The sequence below is a fragment of the Saccostrea echinata genome, unplaced genomic scaffold, assembly GCF_033153115.1.
Source record: "Saccostrea echinata isolate AGI-Se365-2 ecotype Australia unplaced genomic scaffold, CSIRO_AGI_Sech_v1 ptg000029l, whole genome shotgun sequence".
NCBI classification, from domain to species: Eukaryota; Metazoa; Mollusca; class Bivalvia; order Ostreida; family Ostreidae; genus Saccostrea; species Saccostrea echinata.
The window spans coordinates 8,244,091-8,257,912 of NW_026889778.1; the positions used below are offsets into that span (position 1 = coordinate 8,244,091).

General features: G+C 33.3%; 3 protein-coding genes across 3 annotated transcripts; 1 reads left to right on the forward strand and 2 right to left on the reverse strand.

Moving 5' to 3' along the window:
* Nucleotides 1-758: 758 nt before the first annotated feature.
* On the reverse strand, nucleotides 759-1,955 carry LOC133194927 (cholecystokinin receptor type A-like). Its single transcript, XM_061330825.1, has one exon. It carries the CDS (start codon nucleotides 1,953-1,955, stop codon nucleotides 759-761), a length of 1,197 nt encoding a protein of 398 aa, XP_061186809.1.
* Nucleotides 1,956-6,108: 4,153 nt separating this feature from the next.
* LOC133194448 (cholecystokinin receptor type A-like) lies at nucleotides 6,109-7,338 on the reverse strand. Its single transcript, XM_061330404.1, has one exon. The coding sequence runs from the start codon at nucleotides 7,336-7,338 to the stop codon at nucleotides 6,124-6,126; it is 1,215 nt and encodes a 404-aa protein (XP_061186388.1). The 3' UTR covers nucleotides 6,109-6,123.
* A 2,935-nt stretch (nucleotides 7,339-10,273) lies between these two features.
* LOC133194449 (cholecystokinin receptor type A-like) lies at nucleotides 10,274-11,771 on the forward strand. Its single transcript, XM_061330405.1, has one exon. It carries the CDS (start codon nucleotides 10,281-10,283, stop codon nucleotides 11,505-11,507), a length of 1,227 nt encoding a protein of 408 aa, XP_061186389.1. The 5' UTR covers nucleotides 10,274-10,280; the 3' UTR covers nucleotides 11,508-11,771.
* The last annotated feature ends 2,051 nt before the right edge of the window (nucleotides 11,772-13,822 follow it).

The window sequence follows — 13,822 nt, forward strand, 5'->3', positions numbered from 1 at the left end:
ACTACAATATATCTCCATATGTGACTAGACCGACTTACAGGAAAAATGCTTGTGCAATAGTCAAAAACCGTGGGCCTGAGCCCTGGCTACAGCAAAACAAAGTTGTTAAACTTACACTACTGGAGTAAAGGTTTGAAGGTGTTTTGAATAAGGCTCCAAAAATCGAGATTCTGTGCTGGGCGCTCGACAACCATCGTAGTATTTCATCTGTTGTTTATTAAAGATTTAACACAATGCTTAATTGAGATGTTATTTGATTTAAAGAAAAGATTTTATTTAAAGGAATTGTCATAATTCATTTCAATGGTTTATCTTCCTGAAGATTTAAAATGCAATAAATTTAAAAAAGTCACACATTTTAATTTAAACAAAGACGTTACTTTTATTTCTTCCTTTACAATAACAAGAACATTTTTGTAACTTCATATGAATCTGGAGCATAAATTAACCTCAATTATTCTTCCCAAAGATAATAATGATTTAAAAAAAACAGAAAAAGAGCTAGATCTCATAATATCAAATGCAGAATACATAACACAACAGAAAGCTTAAAATTGCAAAGTAAAAATATTCTTGAACACTTTCCAGCTTTCAATGAAACTCTATGTGATTGGTTTCTTTTTGTAAAGAATCTCTGTATGAAAAATAATTGATTTCAAAATCCAAACAAGTAATTTTACATGAATAATATCAGTTATAAATATTTTTATCATAAAACAGTGTGCTATTTAGGAAAATGACTACACGATATTGAATATTTATGCATACCCCCTCTTAAAGCAGATACAAATCTTATTCCTGAATTTTGTGTCAAAATAACCGTAAATAAAAGGGTTGATAATTTGATTCAAAAACACAAAACGTGCAAAATAAAGTAATGCAAGAGTCTGGGCTTGTGAAAGGTTTACGAAACTAAAATCTTCATTTGTGTACACAAGAATCAAAATGACAAGTGGTGGTATGTAAGAAAAGATATAAACAAGTATTATAACGAAAAACATCCAAGTCACTCTTCTCTGCACAGACGCCATTTTTGTGCTTGACTTTTTATTTGCTGTGCTTTTACGATCACCCACATTTGTTTCAACCCCAATTTTAGAGATATTATTTGATGATTTACGAACAGTGTCTTGGCAATTATTTGTTGGAATATTTAATTTTCTCTCATTTAATTGTATTACTTTTGAATCTTTGACATTGTTGGTAGAGTCTACAAAACCATTCTCTGCTTCAGTTGTTTGCGTTGCACATGATGATTCCATAATCTCTTCTCTATAAGCTTCAGTTTTCCTGGATCTTTCAAGAAAGGAACGTCTAACTCGCTTCAAAACAGGAATATATAAACCCGCTGTAATAAATATGTTTGCCAGCATAATAAGAGTCAAAAATCCAAAATACACGGTTATTGTTGGTGACGAGTCTACAGAAAATTTACATATCTTAGTGGTAACATTGTGGTCCATGAATACTTCTATTGACTCTAATACCCCAGCTGTCCAAAGCAGAGGAGCAGAGTAAGCCACAGAAATTCCACACACTACTCCAAAGAAAACTCTTTTCAAATTAAGGGTCATTTTTGGACCGAAAGGTTTACAAACAAGAAGGTATCTCTGAATAGATATAACAAGAAGTATATGAGCCGACGCTCCAGGAACACAAGTCTGTAAAAATGAGAGAATTCGACAAGCAGTATCACTCGGGTAATTGAAGAAGAAGGTATTGTCCATGATGTAGAAAGGGGGACTTGTAAAACACGCCACAAGGTCAATGATAGCAAGTAACGGAATAAAATAACGCTCTCCTCTCTCCTTGATGCGAAAAAAGTAGAAAAATATAATGACAGAGTTCCCAGTGATGCCGATCAAAGCACAAAGAACAATGAACATGGTGCTGCTGAGATAACTATTGAAATATCTTCGTTGTAATAGCTCCTGATAATCTGTGTCGTTATACATTAGTGAAATCCAATGCTCATCGTAAGGGATTTAAGACAAATAACATATTTCTTCCTTGTGTTAAATACTTAAATGTTCTGACTTAAAGCTACAATTCATTTGTGAAAATTCAAAGTTAGGTGTGTAAGTAATTTCAATAAGTTATATATGTATTCAAGGTCAATGAAAAGGAAAAAAATTATAAAAAAAATACTGGAAACTTTATATAAGCTGATAGGAATACTGCCATTAATTGCAGAAGCATTGGTATTGAAGAACATTTATGAATAAATTGTATCATTTACAAAGTAATGTGTTCATAATTTGCAATAAATAATTTGTGTCCACCACAAATGGTCAACGTCCACTTATGAAACAAATTCAGTCCTTCTTGGAATGGCAAATTGATCCACTATTTGAAAGAAATATATTCTAATTAAGCAGAAATTCGTCCATGTAGATAAAATTGATATAAATTGATCAATAATGGATGCAAAATGCTATACTAATGAAACATCATATCATTAGTAGATTCTGTGTAATTAGTAGTTGTAGTTAAAGTTACATATACTTCACATTAATCTGGCATTATTTTGTCACTTGAATTACAATTGAACGCAACCACTTTCAATAAGTGGATCGCTCTCAGATCTTCCAAGTGTGTACAATTCAATGATATTAATTATTATTAACTTGCTGATGCTCCTGCAAGACCCTTTACTGATGATGGATTCATAAGCATGTATGCGGATGGAGTTTATATTTTTGATTTTTATATATAAATGTATTTTATGCATATTCTTGTTGACCATGCCTGTTTCTTGTCCAGATCAATTTTAATCATTCTAATAAATAATTTAATTATTTTCAAGAAAATAATACTTTACATGTAAAATACGATTTTTTTAAGGAAAATAAAATTGATTTCCATTCAAGTGTATTTCACAACTCAATCTGTTTTAAGATGTGCAGTAAATTTAAACAATAAAATAAGAAATGATTCAATTAAAGATCTACTACTATAGCTGCCAAAGTTATATTGTTTAACCTAGGTTGGTGCAATGGAACAGTTTATAAAAAATATTGTGACGTAGACAACACATGCTATACGATATCCAATGAAATGACGCTTTACAACCAGAATTAAATCATTGTGAGAAAGCATTGGAAGTAAAGGATTTGGTGATTTTCAATTTATTCCGTGTACATTCGATGCAAAAGTAAGGGCTACAAGTTTTGAATGACAAGCTTATGCCAATTTACTTTGAATAATCGCGCAGGCCAATTAAATTCTTTAAATTAACAGTCAATAAAGAAAAAAAAAAGAAAACAAATTCTTTTAAATTAGCATCTAAGTAATACTTAGTTCTTTGTGATTAGTTGTTTTTGTTCTGAACCCCCCCCCCCCCAATAAAGAAAACCTTCATGCATGATCCTTTGCGTCTTTTTGATCCCAAAAATATTAAATTCTATTGCATTATAGTATTGGGCTATAGAAACAAGTTTTGAAGACAAATAATACGTGTTTGAACCAGAATGTGACGAATGCGCTATATATAAATTTTTATTTTCACTCACAATCTACAATATTTGTGTATTTATTTTGGCCTTTTGAGTCTTATTTTGTGCTGGCCAACTTATCCATTACTGCAGTACTCTAGGTACCTCTTCTAAAACAAATGGATTTTTCCCAAGGTTAAATGTACCATTCAAACACGGGGAGTAATAATGTTTCCCAATAAAATTTATATGCAACACTGTCAACTGAAACAGAAATTGACAAGGAAAAAGTATTATACCGTTTAAAGACCTACGCAATGTTCTAATGGACAATCAAAACTTCATGGAAATGATGAGGAAGAAACTGTTAAAGTATCATGACAAATTAAATTTCAAAAGCGGAAGTAAATCAGAAAATTCAAGATGACTTTGCAGAAAGAAATCAGTGCACAAGCTCACGTTAATCAGCGCAAATTCGATCAGATGGTTTATTCTATTTTGTAGTCTATGAGCTAATTATTGCGTATGTTTACAAATAAAATTCGTCAGTTGAATTCCAGTGTCCACAATCATTAATTTGATTCTAGTGTACTCAACAGAGATTTTATTTCACTGTTTTTTTTCCGTATGTGTTGGTCTTTACTACATATGACTAGACCGACTTACCGGAAAGAGCGCTTGTTCAATAGTAAAAAAACCGTGGGTCTGAGCCATGGCCGCAGCAAACCAATGTTGATTAAAAGAAAGGTAGCAACTATTCCTCCGCCGAGCACTTAGTACTACTTAAGTAAAAGTTTGAAGGTCTTTTGAAGAATATCCCAAAATTCGAAATCTTGTGACTGGGCAGACGTTGGCATGATAAAGAAGTTCGAGATCACTGCTAAATGGTGCTGAGTGCCGAGTAAAGACATCTGGTAACGTCTTATATGCATGTTAGTGAAAAAATAAATGGGACGTTAAACAACAAAACAATCAGTGGAGGAAGACCAGTCACGGTAGCCTAGTGGTAGAGTGTTTACCTCGTGATCGAGAGGCCCGGGTTCGATTGTTGTTCGCCGTACTTTGTCAAACAAAAGACGTAAACAAAGTAGTGACTGTTCCTTCGCCAAGTAGAAGTGAAAGTCACGGGTCTTTCAGACCTGACCTTAAAGACAGAGGTCCAGTGTCACGGTAGGTGTTGGCACTATAAAGAATCCTCCCTTCTCAATGGCCCTGAGTCCCGTGTATAGGTCTAAATTTGAAGCCCTTCACCGGTATGTGGTGACCCCTCTATACAAGAGGAAATCTCTTGAATGGGACATAAACAACAATCAATCAATCAATGTAGGACACAAATTCTGTGTGAAGTAACATTTGAAAATATAATCAATCCTAAACCTCATCGTTCGCAATTTTTAAACTAGGTAGTGTATTGCAAACTTCATAGGATAAAAGATGAAAACATAAACGAAATAAGTTTGTTAATATTTGATTGATTGATTGATTGATTGTATGTTGTTTTACGTCCCATTCGAGAATTTTTCACTCATATAGAGACGTCACCATATACCGGTGAAGGGCTTCAAATTTTGACCTTTACTCGCCACTCAGGGCCGTTGAGCAGTCAGGGATCTTTATCGTGTCAACGCCTGCCGTGACACGGGACCTCGGTTTTTAAGGTCTCCTCCGAAGGACCCACAACTTTCACTTCAAAGTGCCGAGCGCATGGCGAAGGAACAGTTGCTACCTATTTTTTATCGACTTAGGTCTGTCGCGGCCGAGATTCGAACTCACGACCTACCGATCACGGAGCGAGCGCTCTACCGACTGAGCTACCGTGAACGGTTTGTTAATATTTGAAGAATAGAAGATATTTTCTGGTAACTTTATGGAACTTTCTGGTTATATGAAATATTTCAAGTAGACTAGCAATTTTCTTTTAGTTTTGCTTTATATCATAAATAATACAACGATGCATTAGTGAATCTAAAACTTTAATGAACGCATGAATGCCTAAATGATGAATGAGCACATAAACCTGTTTTCAAATAAGTGTACATTTTATTAAAGTTAACAAGGAAATAATATTCGAAACTAAGAGATTAAACTTTTGTAACAAGTTTGCAGTAACACTGTATATATTTCGCTCTGCAACCATCGTAGTACTTCATTTGTATAAGTAAAGAATTAATACAATGCTTAATTGAAATGTTATTTAACTTTAAGAAAAGATTTTACCTAAGGGAATTGCCACAACTAATTCCTATGGTTTATCTTCCTGAAGATTCAAAAGATAAATTGAAAGGTCACGCATTATAATTTGAAAAACAGACCTTAATTTTATTTCTTCCCTTACAATAAAAAGTACATTGTTGTAGCTTCATGACAACTGGACCATAAATTAACCTCAATAACTGTACTAGAAGATAAAAATAATAAAGATTAAAAACAACAACAACAAAACCCTCAGCTTATCTTAATATAACATATGCCAGAATACATAACAAGGACTTACCTTAAAAATTACAAAATAACAGTATTCTTTAATACTTTCCAGCATTCAATTCAATTTTATGAGATCGGTTTCTTGAACGCAAACATTTTCTATATCAAAACAATTACAATGATTTTCAAAGTCCATACCAGTTATTTTATGTTAATAATATTAATAAGATATATTTTTAGCAGTTTGCTTTTTAGAAAAAAAAGTTTACATGATGTTGAACGTTTTCGTATTTCTTCTCCTGCAACAGATACGAAGCTTATTCCTGAATTTTGTATCAAAATAACCGTAAATAAAGGGATTGATAATTTGATTCAAAAACACAAAACGTGCAAAGTAAAGCCATGCAAGAGTCTGGGCTTCTGAAAGGGTTATGAAATTAAAATCTTCAATTGTGTACACAAGAATCAAAATGACAAGTGGTGGTATGTAAGAAAAGACATAAGCAACTATTATAACAAAAAACATCCAAGTCACTCTTCTCTGCACGGACCCCAGTTTTGTTCTTGACTTTTTATTTGAAGTACTTCCGGGATAGCTCACATTTGTTTCAGCACCATTTTCAGAGATATTACTTGAAGATTTACGAACAGTTTCTTGGCAATTATTTGTTGGAATATTTAATTTTCTCTCATTTAATTGTATTACTTTTGAATCTTTGACATTGTTGGTAGAGTCTACAGAACCATTCTCTGCTTCAGTTGTTTGCGTTGCACATGATGATTCCATAATCTCTTCTCTATAAGCTTCAGTTTTCCTGGATCTTTCAAGAAAGGACCGCCTAACTCGCTTCAAAACGGGAACATACAATCCAGCTGTAATAAACAAATTTGCCAGCATAATAAGAGTCAAAAATCCAAAATACACGGTTATTGTTGGTGACGAGTCAACAGAAAATTTACATATCTTAATGGTCACATTGTGGTCCATGAATATTTCTATTGACTCTAATACCCCAGCTGTCCAAAGCAGAGGAGCAGAATAAGCCACGGAAAGTCCACACACTACTCCAAAGAAAACTCTTTTCCAAATAAGGGTCATTTTTGGACCGAAAGGTTTACAAACAAGAAGGTATCTCTGAATAGATATAACAAGAAGTATATGAGCCGACGCTCCAGGAACACAAGTCTGTAGAAATGAGAGAATTCGACAAGCAGTATCACTCGGGTAATTAAAGAAGAAGGTGTTGTCAATGATGTAGAAAGGGGGACTTGTAAAACATGCTACAAGGTCAACGATGGCTAGTAACGGAATAAAGTAGCGCTCTCCCCTCTCTTTGATGCGAAAAAAGTAGAAAAATATAATGGCAAAATTTCCAGTTATGCCAATCAAAGCGCAAAGAACAATAAAAATTGAACTGCTAAGATAACTATAGAAATATCTTCGTTGTAATAGCTCCTGGTAATCCGTGTCGTTATCCATTGTCCTGTGTTCATCTAAATGGATATATTTCTTCCTTGTGGTAAATACTTAAATGATATGACTTAAAGCTACAAATTCATTTGTTAAAATTCAAAAGGTAGATGTGTTATATGTATTCAAGGTTTACGAAAAGGAAAAAAATGGGACACTTTTAAGGTACTGAAATCTTAATATAAGCTGAAACAAGACATAAGGAACTCTGTGATATTTATTTCGAAGAACCGTTGTTACTGCATAATACTAATGAAATAAATGTATCATACAAACAATTTCTTCACAACAAATGATGCAACGTCCATTATAATACAAATCCTATCATTTATAGATAGCGATGTCATCCACTTAAGATAAGAATGGACCAGAATGGGTACAAATTAACTTTTAATTAGTGATTGTAATGATGATATATTCTATACATTTTCTGGGTGACTTTGCTTGCGTCCTGTCCAACACTAGTTTTATTACACTGAGATAAATATTTCCAAGACAAGTTACTTCATTTATAATATTTCATGATCAGAAAAGTAAGCTTAAAGAAAAAAAATAATAGATTCCCCTGTTGAGTTTCATTAACAAATCAGTCTGCTTTGGGGTGCGCTGGGTATACTACTGCACAATAAAGTGAGTACAGGTATAGATTTATTGTTACATAATGTTATAAATATATGACTTTTCACATGCCTTAAGCATTCAAGCTGCCCGAAAAATACAATAGCAATAAGATTTTTGTATGATATGCTCGCTCCGAGTGACTTTTGAACTGTGAATGGCATCTAAGTGGTTTTAAACATTTCTTTTGCAAAAATACTTGTTTAAGAAAGATACTATCTCCAAAGAGTATCACTTTAAAAAAAATGTGCAAATTTACAGACATTGATTCGTATTCATTTAGTATTTAATCCGAAGCGTTAATAGTGACAAGACAATAAGACAAGTATCTGTCTGTGAATTTGAAAGAGATTTTGAATGTAGACGGTCACGGTAGTTTTCTGGGAGGGCATTCGGTTCGTGGTCGGAGGCTCAGGTTCGATTCTCGTTCGCCGTGCCGTGTCAAACCTTAGACATAAACAAAGGTATGACTGTTCCTTTGACAAGCGCCCGGCACTAGAAGTGAAAGTCACGGGTCCTTCGGATGAGACCTTAAATACCGAGTAGGCGTTGGCACGATAAAGAACCCTCACTGCCCAATGGCCGTGGATGCCGACTTTAAGTCTAAATTGAAGCCATGCACCGGAATATGATGATTTCCCTATATGAGTGAAAAATTCTGGAATGGGACCTTAAACAACGACAATCAATCGATCAATCAATCTGAAATGTAGCTTAATCTGCTATTTATAGAGAATGATAAACCAAATATCGGGGAAAATATCCTGCTTCCTACTAATTCTTTGAACGTGACAGGGATACATGTAAGATTTTCTTTTCAGTTGAGTGTCAGATTAAAGTATCAGATGATTTTTTGGTCTTTTATGGAGACGTCTTAATGAGAGAATTTGATTGGGTCGAGTATTGTTGAATAAATTGAAAAGTGAAAGTATAAGTATATTGGTTGTTTTGCCATATTTTTAAAGAATGCTGCCGCTGCAATTCTGCGACCTTTATAAACAGGAAAATTATACATACGCGTTACTATATCTGAGCATATAATGTTCCAATGATCATGCTAGCAAGATAAATTTGTGTAAGACAACCTTTCTTGTGTATCATTTTGTAACATTTAGGCATATCTTTGTGTAGCAGTTAACCTTTGTGACGAACTGGATGAAGCCAACTAATTAGTAGATAATCACATCAATTTTGAGTTTACATAAAAAGAATCTTGATGCATGTATATTCCATGCTTTTTATATAACATAAAACTATGAAAAGAGAACTTAAATCATCTTATTTGCATATTTAGGGAGAAGTATGACTGTGTTACTGTCTGTTGAACCATGAACGTTTTATTGAGGAAGTACATGGATTACTCACTATATAAATATATCTCTGCAAAGGAAACGTTCCCTACTTAAATATGTAAAATTATAAATTCAAAGTTGCTTTTTTAGGTTAGGCGCAGATTAAGAAAATTTTTCCCTATACATTTATCACCAACCATTCAAGTAGACAACAGTATTTTTTTTAATTTGTTTTAAAGTTTTCAAGAAAGGTAGGCAAAAGCAATTTTAGGTACATATTCGTGATTTCTTAACTTTAAGACCACAGCAATTCAAAGTTTGAATACTAATTATCTTACAAATCTACTCAAGATATTCTGATTAAATCTGTGCTTATAACTATAACATACAATTTTAAAAATGTAAATACCTTAAAAAGTTTAAAAAGGACTTTATTTTATGGAGAAGAGTTTTCTAGACCAAAACGCTTGTTAATTCAATGTCATCTTTTTAGAACACCCCCTCCATTATTCAATACAACTTTGAATAAACAAATAAAAACAACATATATATAGATCTATTTTCTGAACCTTATGTACTTTTTACAAGATTAATCTGGTAAAACAACGGGGTATTTATGTTAAGGCTACCTAAAACTAGTGTTATATTTGAGAAAGAAAAATACATTTATAAATTCTCATATAAACATTTCATTATCAACAATCAATAATTATAACTTGACGAACATAGCATGAATAGAAACTTAATTTGTTTATCTGTAAGATGTTTTGTATATTGTAGAAGTAACATGATAGCTGATAAAGTAAAATGTAAGCAATCCACAACCCTTCGCAGTGTCAGTTTTATTGGACCCAAGGATCCTAAAATAAAATTAAAGTCCTGTGCAGACGAGGGATTGTATTGGGAATGGCTACAGTTAATTGTTGTCTAGTTGATCTCTATTTTATTACAGTGATATATAGGTATAAAGGAGAAGGAAGTTATTTAATACAGGTTTATTAAATGCATACGGTCTTCCTTGTTATACAGGATCACTCAGCTATGGAGAACGACACGGATTACCAGTTGATGCTACTGGAAAAATATTCCGATATTTCTCTGAGCAGCTCAGTACTTATTGTCATTGGTGCTGTAATCGGGATAATAGGAAACCTAACCATCATCGTTTTTTACTTTTTCCGAATTAAAGAGAGAGGAGAGCGTTACTTTATACCGTTACTGGCTATTGTTGACCTTGTGGCGTGTTTTACAAGCCCCCCTTTCTATATCATGGACAACACCTTCTTCTACAATTACCCGAGTGATACTGCTTGTAGAATTCTCTCGTTTCTGCAGATGTGTGTTCCTGGAGCATCAGCACATATACTTCTCGTCATATCTATACAAAGGTACCTTCTGGTATGCAAGCCATTCGGCCCTAAAATGACGTTACTGTGGAAAAAGGTTTTCTTTGGAATGGCATGCGGTTTTGCTGTAGCATATTCTGTCCCGTTGTTAGGAACTTCTGGAGTTTTAAAGACGGTTGATAAGTTTATGAATCACAATGTTACTACAGAAATATGTAAATTTTCCGTTGACAACTCACCAGTAATAACCGTGTATTTTGGACTTTTGGCTCTTATAATGCTGGCAAACATTGCAATAACAGCTGGACTGTATGTGCCTGTTTTGAGACAAGTGAAGCTTTCTTTTCGTCGGAAATTAAAAATGACAAGCACTCAAAATGAAATTAATTTTCATTCCCATACCGAGTCTTCACATACAACACAATCAACTGAAATTGAACTTGAAAAAGAAAATTATGGAAAAGATTGCACTGAATTACAAGAGGTTCATCCATCAACGAAAGAAAACAAATCAAACACTCATGAACACGTTAGAAAAACTTCTAAGGAAAAATCCAACGAAAATACAAAAGAGGAAATCAAAGTTCAAAACCATGAGGGTGCAGTGGAAAGCAAGCATGCGCGCCCAAAAGAAGGATCCGTGCAGAGAAGAATCACAGTCATGTTTCTTGTCATAATAATTGCTTATGTTCTGTCTTACATTCCACCGCTAGCCATTTTAATTCTTTCATATGCTATTGAGGATTTTAATTTTATCACTCTGTCAGAATCGGAGACAGTAGCCTGGCTTTATCTGGCACGATTTGTTTTTCTGAATCATATTGTGAATCCCTTTATCTATGGCTACTTTGATACAAAATTTAGGGACCAATTACAGATATGTTTCAAGAAGTGTAAAAGAAAAACGTTTCTTATTAAGTGATTTAATACTCACATAAAAGATTAAAACATAATTATGTGGATGTGAAAGCAAATGTTTGTTCAGAGCATTTGGGCGGTTACAAAGTAACCTAAATTGCTAAATAAGGTAAACAGATGAGGACACTGTTTTCTGCATGAGGTAACTTTAAATTACACCTAAACCTATGTTGTGAATATTCAAGTTAAAATGCCTTAAAACCTCTTCTGATGAATTCAAGTGTTTTGTTTCTACGCAGCGAGGATTGTACAAAGTTAATTGCATAAGCTAATATTCAGTATTATATCATAATTATGAAATGACCTCAGTTGCTTTTGGAGGAGCAGAAAGTGTTTTAAGCCATTCATTCTTCCTGTTTATTAAGCCAGGATTGGCTTCATGCAATCAAATAAAGTAGATAAGATGAAATCATAACATTGTAATTGTTACATACAACAGTAAACACCCTTAATATTTTGATTTCAAAATATAGTTTGAAATATGCAACAAAATATTTCATAGCGTGCGTAACAAGATAAAAATATTCAGGTCAAAAACTATATCAAACTATATAAAGAAAGTTCAGATAAGTAACTTATACTTTCAAAGGCTATTCACTTTCAATTGTTGTCCAGTTACCTTATTTCAGTTGGTATTGTGATTTAAAAAAATGTTATAGGTAAAAAAATATGTACATTTTGCTACTAAAAAATAAAAATCAAAAAAATTCTTACATTTTTTTCACCACCTTTACTAGTTCCAAAATTTTATGCTGCCTAATACAGTTTAAATAGAACTGAGTGCTCATTAAAACCTGCATTCTCATATATGAGTCCTCTTCCCGAGATAGAGAGCTCGAGAGTATTCGTAATATTTTTGATGAAGAAGGTGAGATAGCAATCAAGTTTTTGACCGAGACCTCCATCTTCAAATTATTTGAATACACTTAAGATGTTATCATCATTAAAAAAAAATAAAGTCTTTTCGATCGCATATTCTTATCAATGTGTTTCCAACAGTAGATAATTATCTGGAGTAGGGGATTTTTAATAATAAGTTCAAACTCGGCATTGCCTAAGTACGACCTCGTTATAAACGAGTAATTTCATCACGTAAAGGTTAAACTGAGTAGGGTTGGGGTGTAAAAACTGACCAGTACGGCAGAGACACAATTACTTTCACTATTGGTATTGAATACTCACGCAACATTATTGGTTGCCACAGTATTTACGAATCAAACCATACACTCCTGGTGAATACATATTTTTCACTTTGCTGGTAAACCCCAAACTAGATGTGTTGCTCCTCGATATAACTGGATGCACTATACATGTGAATTATATTACATTCTTTAGTGGGAAAGCTACATACTCTTATTTATTGTGTTACGACGAATTAATTAAATTGTTAAACCATTTACAGATCATAAACCCTGCAGTTTAATAGAATAAGAAAGGAATGTGAACTTTTTCCCGAGATATTTGATTCATCTTTTCATTTTTTTAATCACAGGCTTTTATAGCCGCAATTTTAGTTAGGATTTTCGTATGTTGTGACAAAACCAGAGAGAAATGCGCTAGAATGGTGTTCTGAGATAACACTGTGGGGCAAATTACCTTGGCTGTGTGAATTTAAGATTTATTCCGAATCATTAAATAATTCAGTAAAGTTAACTATAGGGTCCTTTCGAATTGTGATGGGAGGTTCGATCGGGAAAATATCGAAATCGTAATTAAACCATTTACCAAGCATAATTTATCAAGGTACAACAGAGGATACTTTACATGTACAATACGTCGGGTAGTTAAGAGATTTTTAAATCAGGCTTAAAGACAATGAACTGCCAATGTGATTAATGACTAATAATACTAGTAGTATCATTGATATATGTATATATTGTAGTCGGTCACGACTGGTTATGTGAGTAGGGTGTTAAGCTACCCCCACATTTGTGGCGGCGCGCATATTACATTGAATAACTATGCACGTTTGGCGGATTTAGCTAAACAGACTCGCGCCGCTGTGAACAGGGCGCGGCTGCAACATGATAATGCGGATGATTGGTCAATGAAAAATAACTGACTTGATAATTAACACAGAACATTGATTAATTTATTGAAATATTGTTTGGCTTAAACATAAACTTACTAAGATTCATTGAATTGAGAGAGTATTGATTGATTGATTGTTTGAATATTGATTGATTGAATATTTATTAATTGAATTGAAAATTGATTGTTTGACTGGATTGAATATTGATTGTTTGACTGGATATTGTTTGATTGATGAATAATATTATTCGTTATTGATTGACTTGTGAAATTATGATAAGGCTGGCG

Coding starts and splice junctions, on each gene's coding strand:
- LOC133194927 (XM_061330825.1), bottom strand. CDS start 1,955: ATGTATAACGACACAGATTATCAGGAGCTATTACAACGAAGATATTTC.
- LOC133194448 (XM_061330404.1), bottom strand. CDS start 7,338: ATGGATAACGACACGGATTACCAGGAGCTATTACAACGAAGATATTTC.
- LOC133194449 (XM_061330405.1), top strand. CDS start 10,281: ATGGAGAACGACACGGATTACCAGTTGATGCTACTGGAAAAATATTCC.